At 43.1% G+C, this 18,797-nt stretch overlaps 1 protein-coding gene across 1 annotated transcript in view; it reads right to left on the reverse strand.

Annotated features, from left to right (window-relative positions):
• The window catches only part of LOC125890162 (protein unc-13 homolog B-like), a 309,728-nt gene extending 291,611 nt beyond the window's left edge, over nt 1–18,117 (reverse strand). The window contains exon 1 of the mRNA XM_049578657.1: nt 17,851–18,117. Coding sequence (XP_049434614.1) covers nt 17,851–17,872 — 22 coding nt within the window. The 5' untranslated portion in view covers nt 17,873–18,117. The remainder of the gene's footprint in view (nt 1–17,850) is intronic.
• Between the last annotated feature and the right edge of the window lie 680 nt (nt 18,118–18,797).

Genomic DNA, 18,797 nt, shown 5'->3' on the forward strand with positions numbered 1-18,797 from the left:
TGAATGCAGCCCATGTCCAAGTTCCACACAAGGCTAACAGCCATCAGTACACACTGTAATTTCAGCCTGACTTTGAAGAAATAATCACCATTGACTAACATTACAAAGCCATAATAATTACATGTCATTTCCACTGTACACTGATGACATTCTTCTCTTCATTAGATTGAAGCTCCTACTGCGACCACTTAATGGCTGCTCTGGTGGCTCTGGTTTGATCCCTTTGAAGTGACGTGTGAAAGTGCTGCTTTGAAGCTCAGGGGTGGAAATAACCTCTCAGAGGTGAATTAAAGACGTTTCTGAGCTTCTGAAGCCTCACGTCCACGCAGAGAAATGACACACCAGCTTGTTCAGTGGGAGACAACCTGGCTGACACCAGGCAACATACAGCGAGAGCTCACGGAGAGGTCTCAGAAATTTAGCGTGTCTTTGTCTGAACATTTCGCGGATTCAACCAGCCTTCTTTCTTCTCTGAATGGTTTGGATTAATGATCAAATATTTGTGTAATGGCTATTGAATAAGTCCACTACATGTCTCCTCCACCTCAGGCATTCAATTGAAACAGGACTGACTTATTTAATAAGTACTGAGCAGGTATAATGTTAAATCATATTGACCTTAAACCCAAAGTGCAGCGGAGGCTGGTGAGAATGTCATTATAAAGACTTTGAAGATGTCTTTATTACAGTGTTGAAGTGGTGGCAAACCAGCTGTTGGGTTTTTGATGAGTCACTGAATCCCTTCCAGCTGTTCTGATGTTGACCCTTAATCTCTTGATCTCCACGAACTGTATGAGTGTGAGAGAGAGGACAATGTCCCTGCAGGTCCTAATGAAGTAACGCATTACTTAACAAGCAGCACATTAATCTTGTGTTTTTCACTCATTCACTCATTCATCTCTCTCAGGTCCACTAACACCTGAAAGAAAATGAGCTGAGTGGGGGCATCAGATCTGACACGCTCAGCCGGCAGACAGCCGTAGACTTGAGCAGCGTCATTACAAGAGGCCAGGCGGCGGATCTATTTTTAGCTGCGGTCCTTCGACTCACAGAGGGTTTGAGTGCGTAGAGGTTGGCAACCTGGTGGCCATGTCATTAACACCCTCCCACTTCCATTAGACGACAGCCCCCTGCAGACCTCACCGAGCCAACCTAATAAATACTACTGTTGTGAATCTGTGTGTGTGTCCGTACATGTATGTGTAAGTAAAGAGTGTGACACTACTAACGCCACCAAGCAGACTGAAGCCGGAGCAACAGGCCTGTGTTGGGACGCAGAAATGTGTCCTGTACTAAACTGAATGGTGAAAGATGGATCAGCAGAATTTAAGTTAATGCCGATATGTAAGCATGTGTGTTGGTGGAGACATATAAATGACAAAAACAATACCACAATAGCGCCAATGAGTTGTTTTGGGGTCATTGGGCGAAAATTCCATAATAAACTTTGAGCATATTGTAATTCCAGTGTTCTGAGAGAACACTAGGAGATATTAAACAATCACAGGTCATTTCAGGGAGAGCGGCTGTCAATCACGTCAATCTCTGCTCATGAGCTCTGGTCAAACGGTCAAACCAGGCAGCGCCAATCAGGCCCACCATTAGAGGGGGTTAAGGGGTACAGACAACCCCAGCTCAAGGCCAAGGAGGGCACATCCGGCTTCTTCCTGCAGTCCAAAGACATGCAGGTTAATTGGTGACTCTAAAGGTGCGGACACACCAAACCGACATCAAAGAACTAGCGGCGACGAAAGCCAACTGTTGCGTCGTCTGCATTGCCTCACATCGCCCTGTGTCAGTTGCATTTGAACGCACTACAAAGACTACATCCGACGGCCAAGTAGCACGTACGTTCTGCGTCTGCGTGAGAGGAAATAACGCAAAAAGGGAAACCGGAAGTCCGAGGAATGAGATCAATAAAGTAATGGAGTGAGAGAGTGGTACATCCTGTCAGCCGAGGGGTTTCCTATCTGTGCAGCCGAGCACCGCAGCACCTCCACGGACTATTACATCCAGACGCTCCCAGTGTTTCCTCCACAGGTTCCACTGCTTCTTCCCACTTTAACCTGAATAATAAACCAGGGCTCGGTGCTCCAGTTAGATCCAAACGGAGAGCTGGGGCTAGCTGGGAAGCTAGCGGAGGCTAACTGGCTGTGCTTCCCTCCGGTCATGCTGCAGCTATTCAGGATAAAGTGGGAAGAAGCAGCGGGTCTGTCGGGCAGCTGAGTGAAGTGGAGCCTGAGGAGGAAGCACTGGTTAGCCCCGGTTTCACTACAGGCAGATTCACTCGCTACGGGGGGAGGAAATAAAACCTGAACAGCCAATCAGAGTGATCTCTGTCACCAACAAGCTCCGCCGCTGATTCAACGTGCTCAATTAGCCAAAAAGCTGCCGATGCCGACGCCAAGTGCTGACGATGCAGGACACACCGCAAAAACTAGGGCGACAGATGCTCACCGACGGCCCGACTTTGCCCGATGGCCAACCATCGGCTCGGTGTGTCAGGGCCTTCAATTGTCCGTAGGTGTGAATGTCAATGTGTCTGTCTCTATGTGTCAGCCCTGTGATAGTCTGGTGACCTGTCCAGAGTGTACCCCGCCTCTCACCTAATGTCAGCTGGAATCGGCTCAAGCCCCCCCGCGACCCTCAAGAGGATAAGCGGTTATGAAAATGGAGGGATGGATGTTAAGGATTGTGCGTCCATGTTGGTTCTGTTGTAGTTGTTCTTGAATACAACTCTATAATTTAGAAACTCAAATTCTTGTAAATTAATGAATGGGATTTATTTTTCTTTCATAAAATTATGACCTGTACATTTGCTGGATTTGAGTCCTCAAACATTAGAAATGTAAGGTTATAAACACTGTTGAAAAAGCCACCGGACTTTCTTTCCCAATAATTACCCTCCATCTGAGTGTGTCTGGGTGTTTATGATATACAGCAGCATGTATATCTCACATCACTCTGCATAATCATAAATTAACAGAGGTTTCTCTCCCTTCTGCGTCCCTGCTCCACTGCAATAATGAGCCAATTAGAGACACCTCAAGAGTGATCTGTTGGTGGGGAGGGGGTCCAGGGATGGGGCTTCATTGATGATGATATGCATGTTTACGGGCACACACACACACACACACACACACACACACACACACACACACACGGCTATCATCATTCCCTATCACCATGTGTCGACTAACTCTGAAACAACCGTGACATTTATAGTATGTTGTCATTACATTTAGCATTACCACAATCACCTTGTGTGTAATATGTGTGTAGCAGGACATAATGTCACAGTGAGTTACACTTCACATGCCTTTAATAAACTGGTTCCAGTCTATCAGTTGTCAATATTTGATTTAGAGATCAGACACATTTAATAGCACTGAATTTTCATTCCTTCATTTTCATTTTTATAATAAATAATAAACAAAACGAGCATATAGATTACACATTCAGGATGAACAGATAGACCAACCATGCAAGGAAACTGGACACTAGGCTCTAGTGACATTTTGCAATTGCATATACATGTAGCAATACAGCCTACTAATGTGATGGCTATTTTCAGCTAGACAATAAGGTCATGCACATTCGATCAAAGACAAAACTAGAGTCGCTAGCTAGTCGCTGTGACGATGAGCACCTTAATCAGTGTTCCACAGAATACGATGAAGCTTTAAAAGTGATGACGATTATTTCTGTCCTCCAAATACTAATATGAATGTGCAACGAGCCGTACACTAAAATAATTCTAATCTTTAACTGAACCTCTGTCCCAATCCTCATTTAGCCCCTTTGAAAGACTGACTGCACCGTCTGAAAGTTAAATTGCTTCTCCCAAAGACAAAACACACACTCATACACACACCTGCTTCTGTGGAGCTGCAGAGAATAAGTAACCTCCCTGGAGTGAATGAGTGTAACTGTGGTAATAAAAGCTGCAGCAAAACAGGAAGCACGCTCAGGCAAATACAACCAACACACATACTGGAAATACACTGATGTTTTCTGTCAATCTCCAAGGACGTTGTTGTTGTTGTGTATATATATGTGCATGTATATTACATTCATACTGGCTCATCAGAGGTGTATTTGCACATGCTGTCAAAAAGTTATACCTGCATTTCTATGCATACTTCTTAATCAAGGTTCAATGGTTCAAATATTGGCACCACTCATATGGCAGTTACCACTAGTAAGTGTTACTGTGGAAACATTGCGCCCACCCCCCGGTTTACCTTCAACTCACCCCTGTGAGTAAGCAGCTCAGTTTTGTGCCGTAAAACCCTTTTAGCATTGTTGGCTATGGGTGCATTCAGAAATCTGACACACCACACTAAAATGAGGGCGCTGCTGTTAGAAGAAATAGAGCGTTCTACTTCTACATGAATTAACAAACCATTAAGTTAATCATACATTAACTCCGCTTGGCGCTCGGCTGCTCCGAGAGTGTAGTGTTGTGAATAACCTGACTTCACAAATGGTCTAGTTTGTGCCAGTGGAGATTAAGATTTGCCTAGAGTTGGTTCGTGTTCTCACGGCAGCATTTACAAGCGGACCAGATCAAATGCCTTGTGTGAGAAAGCTGCTCTTGATTGGTCAGAATTTCCATGTGGGAAAAATCCAGGAAGTAAAGCAAACGTTGAAGAAGAGTACACTTGCAAGATAAATGTGACACTTTCTAATGTCACAATGGAGGGACAACTACGCAGGTTGATTTTAGCGCTGCTCATCGTGGACTATATTGCTGTCATTGTTCATTTTAGTCAAAGCATACAGTTTGAAAACGAGGCGCGGCTCCAACTAGAAAACAATGTTTTGATGCATTGGATGTGCTGAATGTGCATATAAAGGCAGTACAGGAGGAGGTGCACATTAATAATCCTCCAGGACTGTAACATGCTCATGCTTAACCCAAACAATGTGTCATGTGACTGCAGTTGCTTCACATCCAGGTCGCAACACCTTCTCACCACAAACCAACCGCACCAGAGTTCATTTGGAACCAGACTGAGACCACCTCTTCAAGAAGGTCTTGGTCCGGTTCTTTTGGTGCACACCTGAGTGTGATTGCTGTGTTCACACCTGCCCAAACGAACCGCACTGAGGGGGCAAATGAACTTGAGTTCGATTGAACTGAACCAAACAGGGCAGGTATAAAAACATTCTTACCCTTAGGAGTCAAAGTCACAGTCAACCCCTTTGTATTTTTCTTTTTCTGGTTCACAGGTGTCGGCCTTTCAAAACTAAAATTAACCAAAACTGACATCCCTACTCTGAAATATTAATATCAGCCTCATATATCAGGTAACAGGTGCTGATAGAGCTCATCACTGCTCTCAGGATATAACCAGACTTAAAGTCTTCAGCTCTCAGCAGCTCTGTGAGGCTGTTCTCCTGCACAGCAATGCTTTCAGCTACATGCTTATGTCAGTATGAAACCAGCTCACAATAACAATGCCAGCATGTGACTCTACGCAGGTGTAATGTTTACTTCTGTCACCATCTTAGTTTAGTGTGTGAGCATGCTAACATTTTCGAATAAGCACAAACACAAAGTATATTCCTCTGTATTTATCTGTGATATTCTCTTTATTCATCATAATTTCAGAGTTGCCCATGAGAGAATTTCTTTGAAGAAAAAGTCATGAAAGTGGCCAGCGGAAAAGATTAAGTGTAAAGAGAGCCTGTCAGAAGCCGGGCGGGTCTGATACCAGGAAGTGGCATTATCATAAAAAAGAGGGACTGAGAAGAAGGAAGTGCCCCATGTGAGTCACAGCCCAACGCACAGACACACGAGCATAAACACACACAGGACAGCAAAAGCAGCAGATGGCCAGGGGATTACTGCCCCTCTATCCCCACCCCCCCTCTCCACAGACGGGCCGCTGAAGCTTTACTTGTGTCCCTGTCATTCCAGCACAGCGTGTCAGTGTGTTTACTGACCTCGTCTCTCCTCACCTACAGTCCTTACCTATGGCATCTGGTGGCCTACAAAATGCTTTCAGTTATTACCTTTATGAGTCCTCAGCAGGCTTTTATCGTGCATTACAAAATAAAAATCACATAAGCTCCGGGTTTTTGTGCTGACCTGCGCAAATGAAGGATAGATTGACCCTCTGCTGTAATCTCAATATTACCATTTGCATGCATTGTTCCCCCATTATAGAAGTATCATTTCCTGTAATGCAATTTCTTCACAGAAGCCTGGCTCAACACTGCAAATTATTCAATGGCATTACTGTATGCATTTATTCCACTGCTAATTGCCATCTAGAAATAGCTGAGTGTGGGACTGACTGAGCTGTCAAGAGACTGTATCCTCCCATCCTTTTCAGTCTGCAGCCATTCACTCTCTTCAGAGGACTGCCAGCCACCATGCAGGCGATGAGGGCCCTCCACACAACAAGGAACAAGGAAAATGGCCTCAGAAAAGTATCACAGCTCTTGAGAAAGAAACAAGGATGCCACTCTTCTGGTTTGACTGCATTTCCTTCAATGAGATGGAAAGTCTGGGTTCCTTCAATCAGGGAGAGTACATCTGCTACACCAGGGTTAAAAATAGGTCTGCCATTGGTCAGGAGGATGAGGGGATACAAGACTCTCACAAAATTTTCAATCAACCTCACATCAGGTGGGTTAGCAAGACGAAAAAACTGTCAAAGGAAACACCCGCGTACAGGTTAGCAGAACTGTCTTCAAAGCAGAGACTGACCTCCCCAGAAGAACATCAGCATTAGTCATTTCGGCAAACGTCCAGAAATGACGAACACGTCAGAGGGACAAAGCCCTCCAGCTGTCGTAGTAATTATGATGGGAGCAAAGGAGAAAGTCAGGTGACATTGTTATGGAGCGACAAAGCCACGCTGAATAGATGGGTCAACAAAATACCAGACTTTGACATTGAAGACAGCTGCTCATTTCTCATTTTCAGCCAGCAGTTAACTTTGTAATTATTAAAGCATGACCGCGATCATTCCCTAACCTCGACCCCATCTTTCTTATGGTAAGCATGAAGACGAACATCCTGTAACCTTAGAGAAGCAATTCACTTCTGAAAATGTCTTTTCACAAAACGGGGCTGTCTACGTAGCAGAAAGGCGCAAATACTTTTAAAATTGGGGCAACGTGACCAGAGAAAACAGAGGAAAAGGGCTGTGGCATTCACTGTTGCTCATGACCTACAACAACCAGAATGCACTGTGCCACGTCGGACCAGTAGACACAGCAGTTGCGTGCACGGAAAAACAGGTGGACATCGCAGAGAAACAGTTGACATACCCAGAATAAAAATGTCATTTTTGAGCATTTTCTGATCTGGCATCCCACCATGATTCAGACAAATACATAAGACACCGCCGCTGTTACTAGGAAAGACTGCTGTTATGGTTAAAGTAAGGGAAAGATCACCATCATGGTGAAAAGTAACCAGCTTCCATGGTTGCTAGGGGACAGGATGTGAGCTGTGATGTCAAAGTCAGATGTTTTGGACAGCCGTGCACTCTGCGGGTACAGTTGAACCAAAGTGGCCCTCAAGACTGACAAAGACTCAGTGCTCTTACATGCACTTACGTAGCCAGGTTACAGTGGCTCTCTCCAGTGAGATGTTTCTTTTTGTTTGGGAGAAAAGCACTGGCAGGGTGCTGGGGAGCGATTCATTCCAGGTTGACGATAATAAAAGCACAACACTCACCATCAACATTCAGTGTACAGCTAATGTGTTTCTACAGATGGATTTTTCTGTCTTTGTTGTGACAGTGACAGACAAACACAGCCAGAGCAAGCTTCTTCTCTGCTTTCTTGGTTACCAGGCTGACGAGTACCGCCCCATCTCATATATGATTGGTTGCCTGAGAAGGAGACAACACCTGTGCCTTTTTAAAAAGTTCAGAATTTTTCAAGCAGAAGCGCTCAGAGCAGCCGCACAAAAAAGGCAAGGAGCTCTGAAGAAGACGCTGGGTGCAAAGTCTTTTCTCCAGGCGATGGCGTGCAGCCACATAAACTCTGTCCTCACTGGGAACAATCGAAAAAAAGAAGACGCCAGAGCCCAGAACAAAAACTATATGAACACAGGCCTAACTGTCCAGACCATAATCAGCGTGAGGGATTAGGTAAACCTGATTTCCCAAGACATTCCCACTCCGACTTTGTCACATATCACAGTTTGGTCGTGGGCTTTCACTGTCCAGATACGACGTGCAAGGACCATGGGTGAATGGTTGCTGATGTCCTGGTACAACACCATGAAGTGACGTCCTTTTTCCTTCAACAACAAACATACGTGGTTGGGGTTTAGGCAACAAAAGGCCCGTTTCCACCGCAGGAACTTCGGGGTAATTTTACGGGGCCAGGGCCGTTGGTGCGTGTCTCCACCACAGGAACCACTCCCTAAGGACAGGGGCTAAACAAGTCCCTGCCTCGGGGTAGGTACTCAGAACAGCCCCGAGAGACTCCTGGCTGGGGCTTGGGGATTACTTGGTGCTGATTGGATATACTCAAGGAGGGATGTGACTAGGGCTGGGCGGTATGACCTAAAATTTATATCACGGTATAAATCGATTCCCTTCACGGTAACAGTATATATCGCGGTATAAATTTAAGTGTAAAAGTTAAAATAGAAGTGTTTCTGAATGGGTTTTGTAGTCCCTTAGCAAAGCTAAATTGATAAAAAAAAACAAAAAAAAAAACCCAACAACAACAAAAGCAAAGATATAATGTATTTTTTAGAGCATTTATTGTGCAGAATGCAGAACTCAAAATTAAAACCCAGTACTCTATGGTGCAAAATGTCCCCTGGGATTTATATCAAAAGGTAATTTCCTTCTTTTAGCAAAATCCTAAATGACTGAGTTGTGTTTTTTCCACCTGGACCTTTATGCTCTGCCATTTCTCCTCTAATCATCATGCTGTAACCTGTGACAGGCTGCTATGATACCACAACTATCACACATTCACATATGGAGTTTTTTGTGGAGCCCCTAGCGTCACATAGGTTTACATTACCAAAGGTTTATGACAAACTCTCTTGCCGAAAACCAACTCCTGTGTGCACGGCGAGAGAGGAGAGGGAGTGACGCTGTGCTGCTGCCAGAGGAGACACTGAATGAGTTCCCTCTGAGCGGTAAGTCGCTAAAAGAGTCTGAGAAGTCCGGGGCTGTTCATAAAACATTAACTCACTCACTCACAAGTTCTCCAGCAACACATGTTGCACGTGCTACGCTAAATCACGGACGTAAACCAGCTCCTCTTGCTCTGCTGTCTCTGTGCTCGCAGCCATTTTCACACTGAGGCAGGTGCAATTACGTCATCGACGACAGGACAGCAGAGCGCAAATCTCTACCGTGGGCCAAATTTATATAATTTCTACCATCTACCGCATATACCGTGCAGCCCTAGAAAGCTACAAAATAGCCGGCATTTTTAAAACTCAGCAGACGAGGGTTAGCTCGTTTATATAGCTTCCTCCGCCATGTAAAAAAAAACTCACTAAACGGTCCGTGAAAAAAATATTTTTTCCAGCGGATATCTTAGTCACAACATGATTGAGCTAGCAAAGCAGTTTTGTGTTGCTATGTGTGGTATTTATTCAGTTTTGGGAAATCACGATGTCTAGAAAGCATCAGGCTGCAGCTGACAGGGACAGCTAACAGCAGCAGCAAAGCTAACGTCAGGACGTCATCTGTTAAAAGCCTCCCGTTGTCAGATACGACATGAAACTACTCCAGTTAGCTCAATCATGTTGTAACTAAGACATCCACTGGAAAAAATATTTTTTTCACGGGCCATTTACTGAGTTATTACAGACACCGCTATCGGCTAACAGCTAACAACGTCCCTACGTCGCCCTGGTCAAAATGGTCGCGCGATTACGTCACATCCAGAACCCGTAACTTTACAGGAACCTTCCTCGTACTCCGCTCTCTCAGTGGAGATACGGCGGTTGAGAGGGCCAAGCGAGAGGACGTTCCTGTAGTAGTTCCTGCCCCCCAAATAGTACCAGGAACTTCTTCAGTGGAAACGGGCCTAAAAGCACGTGGTTGGGTTAAGGAAAAAAGAACAACCACCACCCCTTCCGTCCACCCTACTCGGACTCTTGCTGCCTTAACTTTTGTTCTTCTCCTGCCACATTTTCCCCTAATGCCGGGTATCATGCTGATGTGAAAGGATTACTTTTTTTGTCAGTGTCTCATGCTGGAAGTCACTGCCCAAGTGCTGGACTTCGACGACTTCAGAGACTGGGCTGGCTTTCCCAAGGTAGATTTCTCTTGAGATTTTTTGGTTGGAAAGTAACAGCGGAATATGCTCATATTTAAAATAACTCCATCCAAAGCCTAACTAAAACTAACACAAAGTTGCGTCTAGAAGTCTGAACAAGTTTCACCGCTAAATATTTGATTGTTTGTTAAAAAACAAAACAAAGACGAAGTAAGACAATACCACGACGTATACAGGATCATGTTGGGGCATGATAACAAGAAGGATCATGGGTGTGGCTCATGTGAGAGGTGAGTTAAGCAACTCCACTATGGACGTCCAGTGTGGTACAAGACATAAACTATTATAATGACTTCTCAGTTTGATTTGTCGTTCATGTGAGTTTGCAGAGTGAAGGTTGAGTTCGGTCTGGGTTCACATTAAAGAAATAAACGTAGCTGTGAATTCATCAATTACACTTAAAGCTATGACTGAATTGACAGAAAGACTTAGCAGATATTCTCAAAAGTGTGAGCGCACTTTAAGACCTTTGGTGGCCTCAAGTGTGGTTGTGTTTATTGTGTTCACAAAAAACTATCTACATACAGTAACATCACATTTTTGTATGCACAAATCTGTTGTTGGGAAGTACAATGTGTCTGCTTTCAAAAATGTTGAGCCGATTCCTCCACATACCCACACATTGTGAGATATTTGGGATTCGGTGTCTTGCTCAAGGACACTTCAACATGTGGACAGACAGAGCTGCTGATTGAATCACCAAACCTACAATTATTGAGCAGCCCCCTCTGCCAACTGAGCCACAGCTGCTCGTCCTTTTCCTGTTCCTGGTATGAAGTAAATAAAATGTAGAAAACACAAAATCATGCACCATTTTTTGAAAGGGAACCAGACGGTGTTAAACTAGTAACAGTGTGTTTACAACTTAAACCACATGAAGTTCAGGTACAAAGTCAGTTACATACAAAGTCAATGCAAAGACGTGAAAAGATGCATGGACATTTGTGGAGTTTTCTCTCCTGGTTGATTTAAGTGGGAAAGGGGTGCAAGAAATGTCGGAAACAGAGGTCAAAAACTCCTCGTGGCACCTTTAAACTACAATTTACCCAAGTCTACCGAAATGAAAACTTCTGACTGGTCTGGAAAAACATCCGTCTTGGTTGAAAAGATTCTGTCAACATCTCAACAGTTACATGTGTCTTTTAAAAGCAGCCTCGAGGAGCCAGCGCCAAATCCCACACAGTATATTGTTCTAAAGATAAATGTGACAACTTGTATTGCTGTACATGCAGCAAGACTCCACAACAGTCTGCTGTGAAACACTCCAGAGTGTGTACAAGAGTCACAGAAGGTTTTACTGCCACAGGTGAACACAAGCCACACTCTCCATCAATCTCTGTGCGAGCGATGAAACAAAATGATGGTCTGTTTCATAATTCCTCTTGGCTGAGCCCGCTGCGACCCAGCTGTGCCTCGCCCCCTCTGTCCCTCCGTCCCTGCGACCTCACCCCGATCTCATCATTCTGTAATAGACGGCGGTGGTGGCCCGCCAGCCTCAGGCGGCACTCACACCCAAGATGAGAAATGGTCAAAAGCGATCAGTGAGAAACAATACGCCAGGGGCTGAGAGTTAGAGATAGGCAGACAATATTTTGATGGTGTGAAAATCAATCAGCATGTCTGTGAAAGAAGAGCAATTTGTAATCTGGAAAGAAGCCAGAATGTTAAATGAACTGGTGGCAGTGTGGGACGCATCTGCTTTTTTCCCCCTAACCCTTCATTAACTAAACTTTATCTGTCTGAATGCACATGCTCCTTTTCACCAACTTCTTTTTTATTCTTTCAGTTTGACACCTGCTCGGTACAACCTCAGCCTCCTGCTCCAGGCCACCGATCAGCTTCACTCGAATGACTACAGATCAAGTGAGCTGCTTGAGGGCACCTCGGCAGTGCTTTCGGCAGGAGGAAGCAACATCTCATTCAATTTCACCTCACTTCACCTACGACCCAGTATCTATCTTTGACAACAGGTTCTAAGTTGATATTTATATATCAGGAGTAAAGTAGCCAGTAAATTTTGGCCAATATTCAAGACACACTGTAAAAAATTCAAGCACCTTTGTTTCCCCCCAAAACCTACTCACATCATAGCAAAAAAGACGTTCGAAGAGGATCATGAGACACTAGAACTACTGAGGACTTTTCTCCATCTTCCAATTTCAATGGCTAAACCGCACAGTTCCTCTCTGACCACTGACAACTCCAAAGTCCATCCATCCCCTCAGGTTAAGAGTCTGGTTGTCATCCTGGACAGCCCATTCTCTGTTGAGGCCCGTATCAGAAATATTACTCGGTCTGCATACTTTCATCTACGAAATATTAATCGTCTTCAGCCGTCACTTACACCTCAGAGCGCTGCTATCCTCATTCATTCTTTGGTTACATCTCGTATTGATCATTACAGTTCTGTCCGTCTTTGGTCCAGCATTCAGTCGCTTATATCATCACCAGAACCTCCTCCATAGATCATATCACTCCTGTTCTCCAGCAGCTTCACTGGCTTCCCATTAGATATTGCGTCGACCCTAAGACTCTGCTTCTCACCTTCAAGGCCCTCCATAATCAAACCCCTTCCTACCTCTCTGAACTCCTTCACATCTACACACCCTCCCGTACTCTGAGATCTTCTTCTGCAGTCCAACTCACATCACCATGGGTTCTAGAGCCTTCAGCCGTTCTGGAGCTCTCTCCCCCACGACATCTGCAGTATTGACTCCCTTTCCACTTTCAAATCCTGTCTGAAAACACACCTTTTCAACCTGGCATTCGGTCTGATTTTAATGGCTCACATGAAGTACTTACGCTGACGACTGTCAGACACAAAAGTGGGGCTTGGTGATATGAAGAAAATAAAATATCACGATATTTTTTACTAAATACCTCGATTTCGATATTGCGACGATACTTCATGGTTGACTGTTCGTGCTGTCACTTAACATTTACTAGTAAAGTCCCGATCCATCCGGCCTGAACAGAGACTTTTTTTTTAACTCATCAGCATATATTGAGCTTTATAGAGCCCAGTCTGATCCTTCGTTTCACATCAGCTGTCACACAAGTGTTTTTTCAAAAGCTTTACATTGCAGAGCTCTTCAAATGTAGAGCCCATATATTAGATTGATTTTAATAACTTTAATGTACTTGAAGTGTGCACTGTGCAGCTGCATTATCCCTGTATGAAATGACTCACGTCAAGATCTGGGGTAAGAAACCCTAACCCTAACCCTAATATTGGCACAATGAGATTTCCGATAATTAATCATCAGTAATGTGGATATAATGACGGAGTGAGTAAAGGCAGATAATAGAGCAGCTGGAAAGAAGACCGTATCTAGTCTTGTATCGTGAAATTGCTGTATTACCCAGCCCTACAGAACAGTAAGTAAAACTTGTTGCTTCAGCATATTACAACCTCGTTTAAAAACACAATTTGACAATTTGGCTAAAGTTATGAATCCTGTTTTAACCCGTTTAACATTTAGAGCTAAGATTCTTCAGCTTCATTCGTTAAAGAACTATTTCACTGCTGGAATGTTCGTATTTTCATAAAACTGGGCTGTCCATGGAATACAGAGATGCAAACACACTTGAAACTGGTGCATTATGACAAGAGAAAACAGGGGAAATGGGCTGTGCAATGCTTATGCTCAAGAGGTAAAAAACCTCATATTACAGTTAAACATTATGCCAAAATGTATAATTAAGTGAGAAACAGGCATCACAGTAACAGAATCTTGGTTTATATTTGATCAGCGCTGCCTAGTTTTACTGTTTGATCGGAGTTGGAAAGAAATATACCCCTTTTCCACCAAAAATTTTAACGTACGTGGGTTTTTTAAACATGGTTAAACCTCCTAAAACAGGCTGTAGACTCCTTTCCCATAACTAGAAAACCAGAGCTGTGTGCACGGCTCTGCAGCAGACGAGTAAGCCTTTCTTTGTATGGGTGGGTTTTTTTTTTTGGTGTGTCCAGTTCGATGTCATTCACAGGCTGGAAAACAGGTTAGTAGAAAGCAGCATGGAGGCCTGTGAAAACTGGTTTCCTCTTTTTGTATACCTCTTACTTATTCAGTCTCTCTTTCCAACTCGGTGCAGACTAATTTGGATCGATGTTTGAGCGCTGCTTGGGCGGAGACGGACGGTATTTTGTGGTGGCTGTGGCTCGTTTTTGCATGTTGCCGGTAAAGGAGCTCAAATGAGCGCGTTCACCCAGGTGTTGTGTTTCCATCAATGCTGATCAGAGCTGATAAATACCTGAGACTACTGCAGAGTTATTTGAATGCCGAAAGTAATATTTACCACAATATTAAAAAGCCAGGTGTTAGCGGGAGAGCCAGCAAAAATCATCAGCCAACAGTTTTTCACTGGCAAATGAGCAGGGAGATCTGAGCACTGATAAGATGGAGGGAAGTTTACCACAGTTCATTTATGCATACTACCCACAGTGTTATGACACAAAGCTGGTTGAAAATTGGCAAAGTATCCCTTAAAGAGAAGTATATTGTCATTCTGTTGCTTCGCATAAAAGGGCTTCAGGTGGTTTGCTTGTTATATTTAAACAATTGAAATCAATAGTTAAAGTCAGTACTCACTGCTCAGACCCACTCACGAAACATCCTCTGTTTAAAAATCTGATAAAATTGAATAATGAACTTGGAACTTGTTTTTCAGCGAACAACACTGTTTTTTTCAATGGCTTCAAATGTATCTTTGGCATTTCTGTATTGTAATGTCTTGTTACTTATCAGCCAATATATAACAGAATAAAAATGAAACTCAAGTCGTAACCCGTGGGCAAAATTTGGCCCGTGATAGGATAGGGTGCCTGGTAGCCACACAACGTCTTCTAATTCACAATTAAAATAAATTAACACTGGGAAATTCTGCACTTTGAATGTAAAGAAGGAGCCAGAGTGCATTTTTAAAAGCAGTAAAATAGGGCTTGTTAAAAATAGTGGGAGGATTCCACAAACCACCTGACAGAGATCCGGATTATTTATTTCCATATCAGTTATAATGTTTGTTTAATAACTGGCTCCTAGCCTCCTGTCATTTTGCAAAAGTGGCCCCCCAGGCAAAGCAAGTTAATCAAGACTGCTGTACAATATGTGATAAGGATATCAGTTGATATATCAGCGTGGCTGGTTGATGGGTCTAGCTCTGGTTTCAGGTTGTATATAGTCCTTTTTTTGCTCCTGTTTGGGTTGATCTAAAGGGTAGTTCAGATTTTTGGAAGTGGGGTTGTATGGCGTACTTATCCATAGTTAGTACAGTAGATGTCAAGTATCAGTTTGGGGAAGCAGACTGGAGTCTGACACAGAAGCTCTGCAATGTACTGCTGTGGACGGGTCAGCAATAAAACATAATTCCACCAACTAAAAAAGTCAATATCAGTTTAAGTGTACACTATATTGACAGTATTTTCACTGCTTTATCTTTCCGTCAGACAGTCCGTTCCAGTGGGAAAGCCGCTCATGGCTGCAGTTCTCCAACTATGCTCCCATCGCAGCCACCAGACTCCATTGACAAAAACAGTAATTTTAGCTCGCTCAACACAGGAGCTGTTGGTCCACCACTACTTCGATCAGTTAGTTGGTTTGTGTTATTGTGTGACTTCGGTGAATCCGAACTAACCCTTTACAACACCAAAGTCACACAATAATGCAAACAAATAATTAATCAAGGCAGCAGTAGACCAGCAGCTCCTGAGTTCAGCAATGTTAAATCACTGTTTTTCTCAATGGAGTCTGGCTTTGAGGAGAGCAACGAAACAGCTTAATTTTCTAATTGGAAATCACTGTGCATGACATAAAGGTGAAGCAGTTAAAATACCCTCAGTATAAAGGTACACACTACAATGATAGAGATTTTTTTAGGTGGCTAAAATATGTTTTGTTGCCGACCCCTTCACAGCAGTTAATTGCTTTGCTTCTATGTCAGACTCCAGCCTGCTTCTTCAAACTGAGGGGGTGCTGACGGACATCTAAGATACTGTCTATGGATAAGTACCCCATACAACACCACAAAAAATATGAACTATCCCTTTAAGTATTCAAGTCTAACTTTTTTAAAACTCAGTGGAACTCATTCTTGAAAATAACGACATGGCCCGACCATATCATAAATTTAACAACTAAAAGACCAATAACTCTTTAATGTTACTGCATTGTTCTTCTAGTTGAAATTAAATAAACACTCCCAATAGTGTCATTGCCCTCTATATGACAGAGCACACACAGGTGTTTGATTAAATCCTGTGATCACCAACTGAGCTGTGCATGTTTGTCACTTCTCCTACACTTTAATCTGCTATGACTCCTGTATAAATCACCAAAAACGCCTGTCTAAAGCATACCCAAAGTAAACTGAAAGCTGCTCTCATTCTGTATTTAGTACCAGTATGTGTATGGTCTCATTTAAAAGGGAACACTCTGAAGTTTTGTCCCCAACAGACAGACTCAATGTATGTGCATCTGTCATTAAGTTATACACGTTTCAACACACTAAAATAAAACGGTTTTCTATCTCGCCTGGATTTTTTCTTGAGAAAAAAAATGCTGCAGATGACTGTAACTGGGAGGTATGGAGCTGGTAAACACTATGGAACCAAAGTATGAGAGCTCATGTAGTCCAAGCCCAAATTTCATAACAGTACTACAAAAAATGGCTGATTTACACATGTTTTTCCAAGAGTATGTCCAGGCGTTTCCAAAAAGGACATTTTGGAGACTCCAAAACGACCCTTGGTAACCGTGGTGACATACCTATGGTAAAAAGGCTGCTAGTCTTCAGTGCTCCAATGTACAGTTATGATTTTGTGCTCTAATGAAAGCCGACACTCTGAGGTATCCTCTCAGGTATACAGAATCACTATGAGTATTACTGACACAGAATTACAGAAGCATAAACACATTTTAGTGCATTTTTGTAACTTTGTGCACAAACTTTGTGCATTAAAAGAGTGTTATAGTGGATAAGCAGTTTATATCGAAAGTAATAGCAGTTATTTAGTCTGTTTCCCATCAACCACTTGTTATTATGTCAGAATGTACAGTATAAAATGGACTGAGCTTCAATCATGAGCTCATCCAAGCCACTGAATGTAGCACAGAATGAGGTGCTGTCAGTGTTACTGCCCACATGAGGTTTAAATCGCACATGTTGCTGGGAATGTTAAAAAGAGAAACTGATAAAAACCCCTTAAGTTTGGTCATTTTATGCACCCTCACTAATGACCTTATCTCTAATATCATCAGCTACATGTTAGTGTTGGAATGAGGCAGATAAGACCCCATTAACATACAGTAATATATAATATTTAAAGTTTTATCTTAATGTTGTTTACCCCTGTGAGGATATTAAAATACTCCCAAAGGGAGCGGTGCTATATTTCGCTACGATATAACAACATTCAAACATGCACATGATTAATTTCGCTTTTTCAGCAAATTATTACATATCAGCAGCAACAGTTGATAGTTTTTGTTACTACTATTTTATTTCTATATTAATTTCATTATTATTTTTAAAAAGAAAAGGGACAAGCTGCAGGTATGAAGTGAGCCTTACCTCTGACACACAGCAGGGACATCGCAGCGGGATTTTGTGCAACAGTTCCTCCAGAGCCGATGAGCCGTCAGTGAGTTTGCAGCCAGGTGCCTGTTGCTCAGCACTCACTGAGACTTCTCCTACAAACCCTTCAGTCTCCGCTCCATCGCACCGTGTCGGTGAAACACATGTAAAGGTGTGAGGACAGGGCGGACAATCCAGGGGGTCCCGAGGGTTTAAAGGATGGCTGTCACTGGCAAACACCGACTAACTACCGGCTGAAATCCGGTAGAGCGGGGCGGCTCTTATGGTGCGTTCAAGAGCTGAAGAGAAAGTAGGGATTTGGAGTACACCGCACAAGAATACAGACCGATACAGACATGCACTGTGTCGTCACAAAACACTGAAACACCCTACACGCAAACACCTACCATTAAAACTAAAAAATTAGATCGAGACTAAACAAACACCACAGACAATTATGACTTAAATTCTTGGTGAAATTCACACCTAAAAGTACAATTGAAGTACAGAAATATGAGCCTTCCTTCCTGTATCCAAAAAAGTAAAGGGCTCTAGTATGTTCTCCAAATGTTTAGTTCCATATTAACACAAGTAATGTTTGAAACCCAAGTAAACGCTTTCCACACACCTGAATCTACCATCATGGCATCCAGAGTGTGCAGTGTGGGGCCCAGCATGTCTGCAGGTGTGTGTGCCCAAAAAATACGTTTTTAGTGTTGTTGCAACCAGCAGTCTGCAACCTTTACTACCATTTTTTGACCAAAAATAATTTTTAAAATCTGTGTGGAGCCGCAAGACATATTTGAGACTTACAATGAAAGTAACACAGCCTTTTAAGTCTGGATCAGCCATTATTATTAGTCAAAACAAACCATCTTTAATAATTTACGACAAGGTGGCCACTGTGCAGGGCGCTATTAATGATTATTTGGTACTTTAACTGG

Source organism: Epinephelus fuscoguttatus, linkage group LG6 (assembly GCF_011397635.1).
Source record: "Epinephelus fuscoguttatus linkage group LG6, E.fuscoguttatus.final_Chr_v1".
In the NCBI taxonomy this organism is placed as follows: Eukaryota; Metazoa; Chordata; class Actinopteri; order Perciformes; family Serranidae; genus Epinephelus; species Epinephelus fuscoguttatus.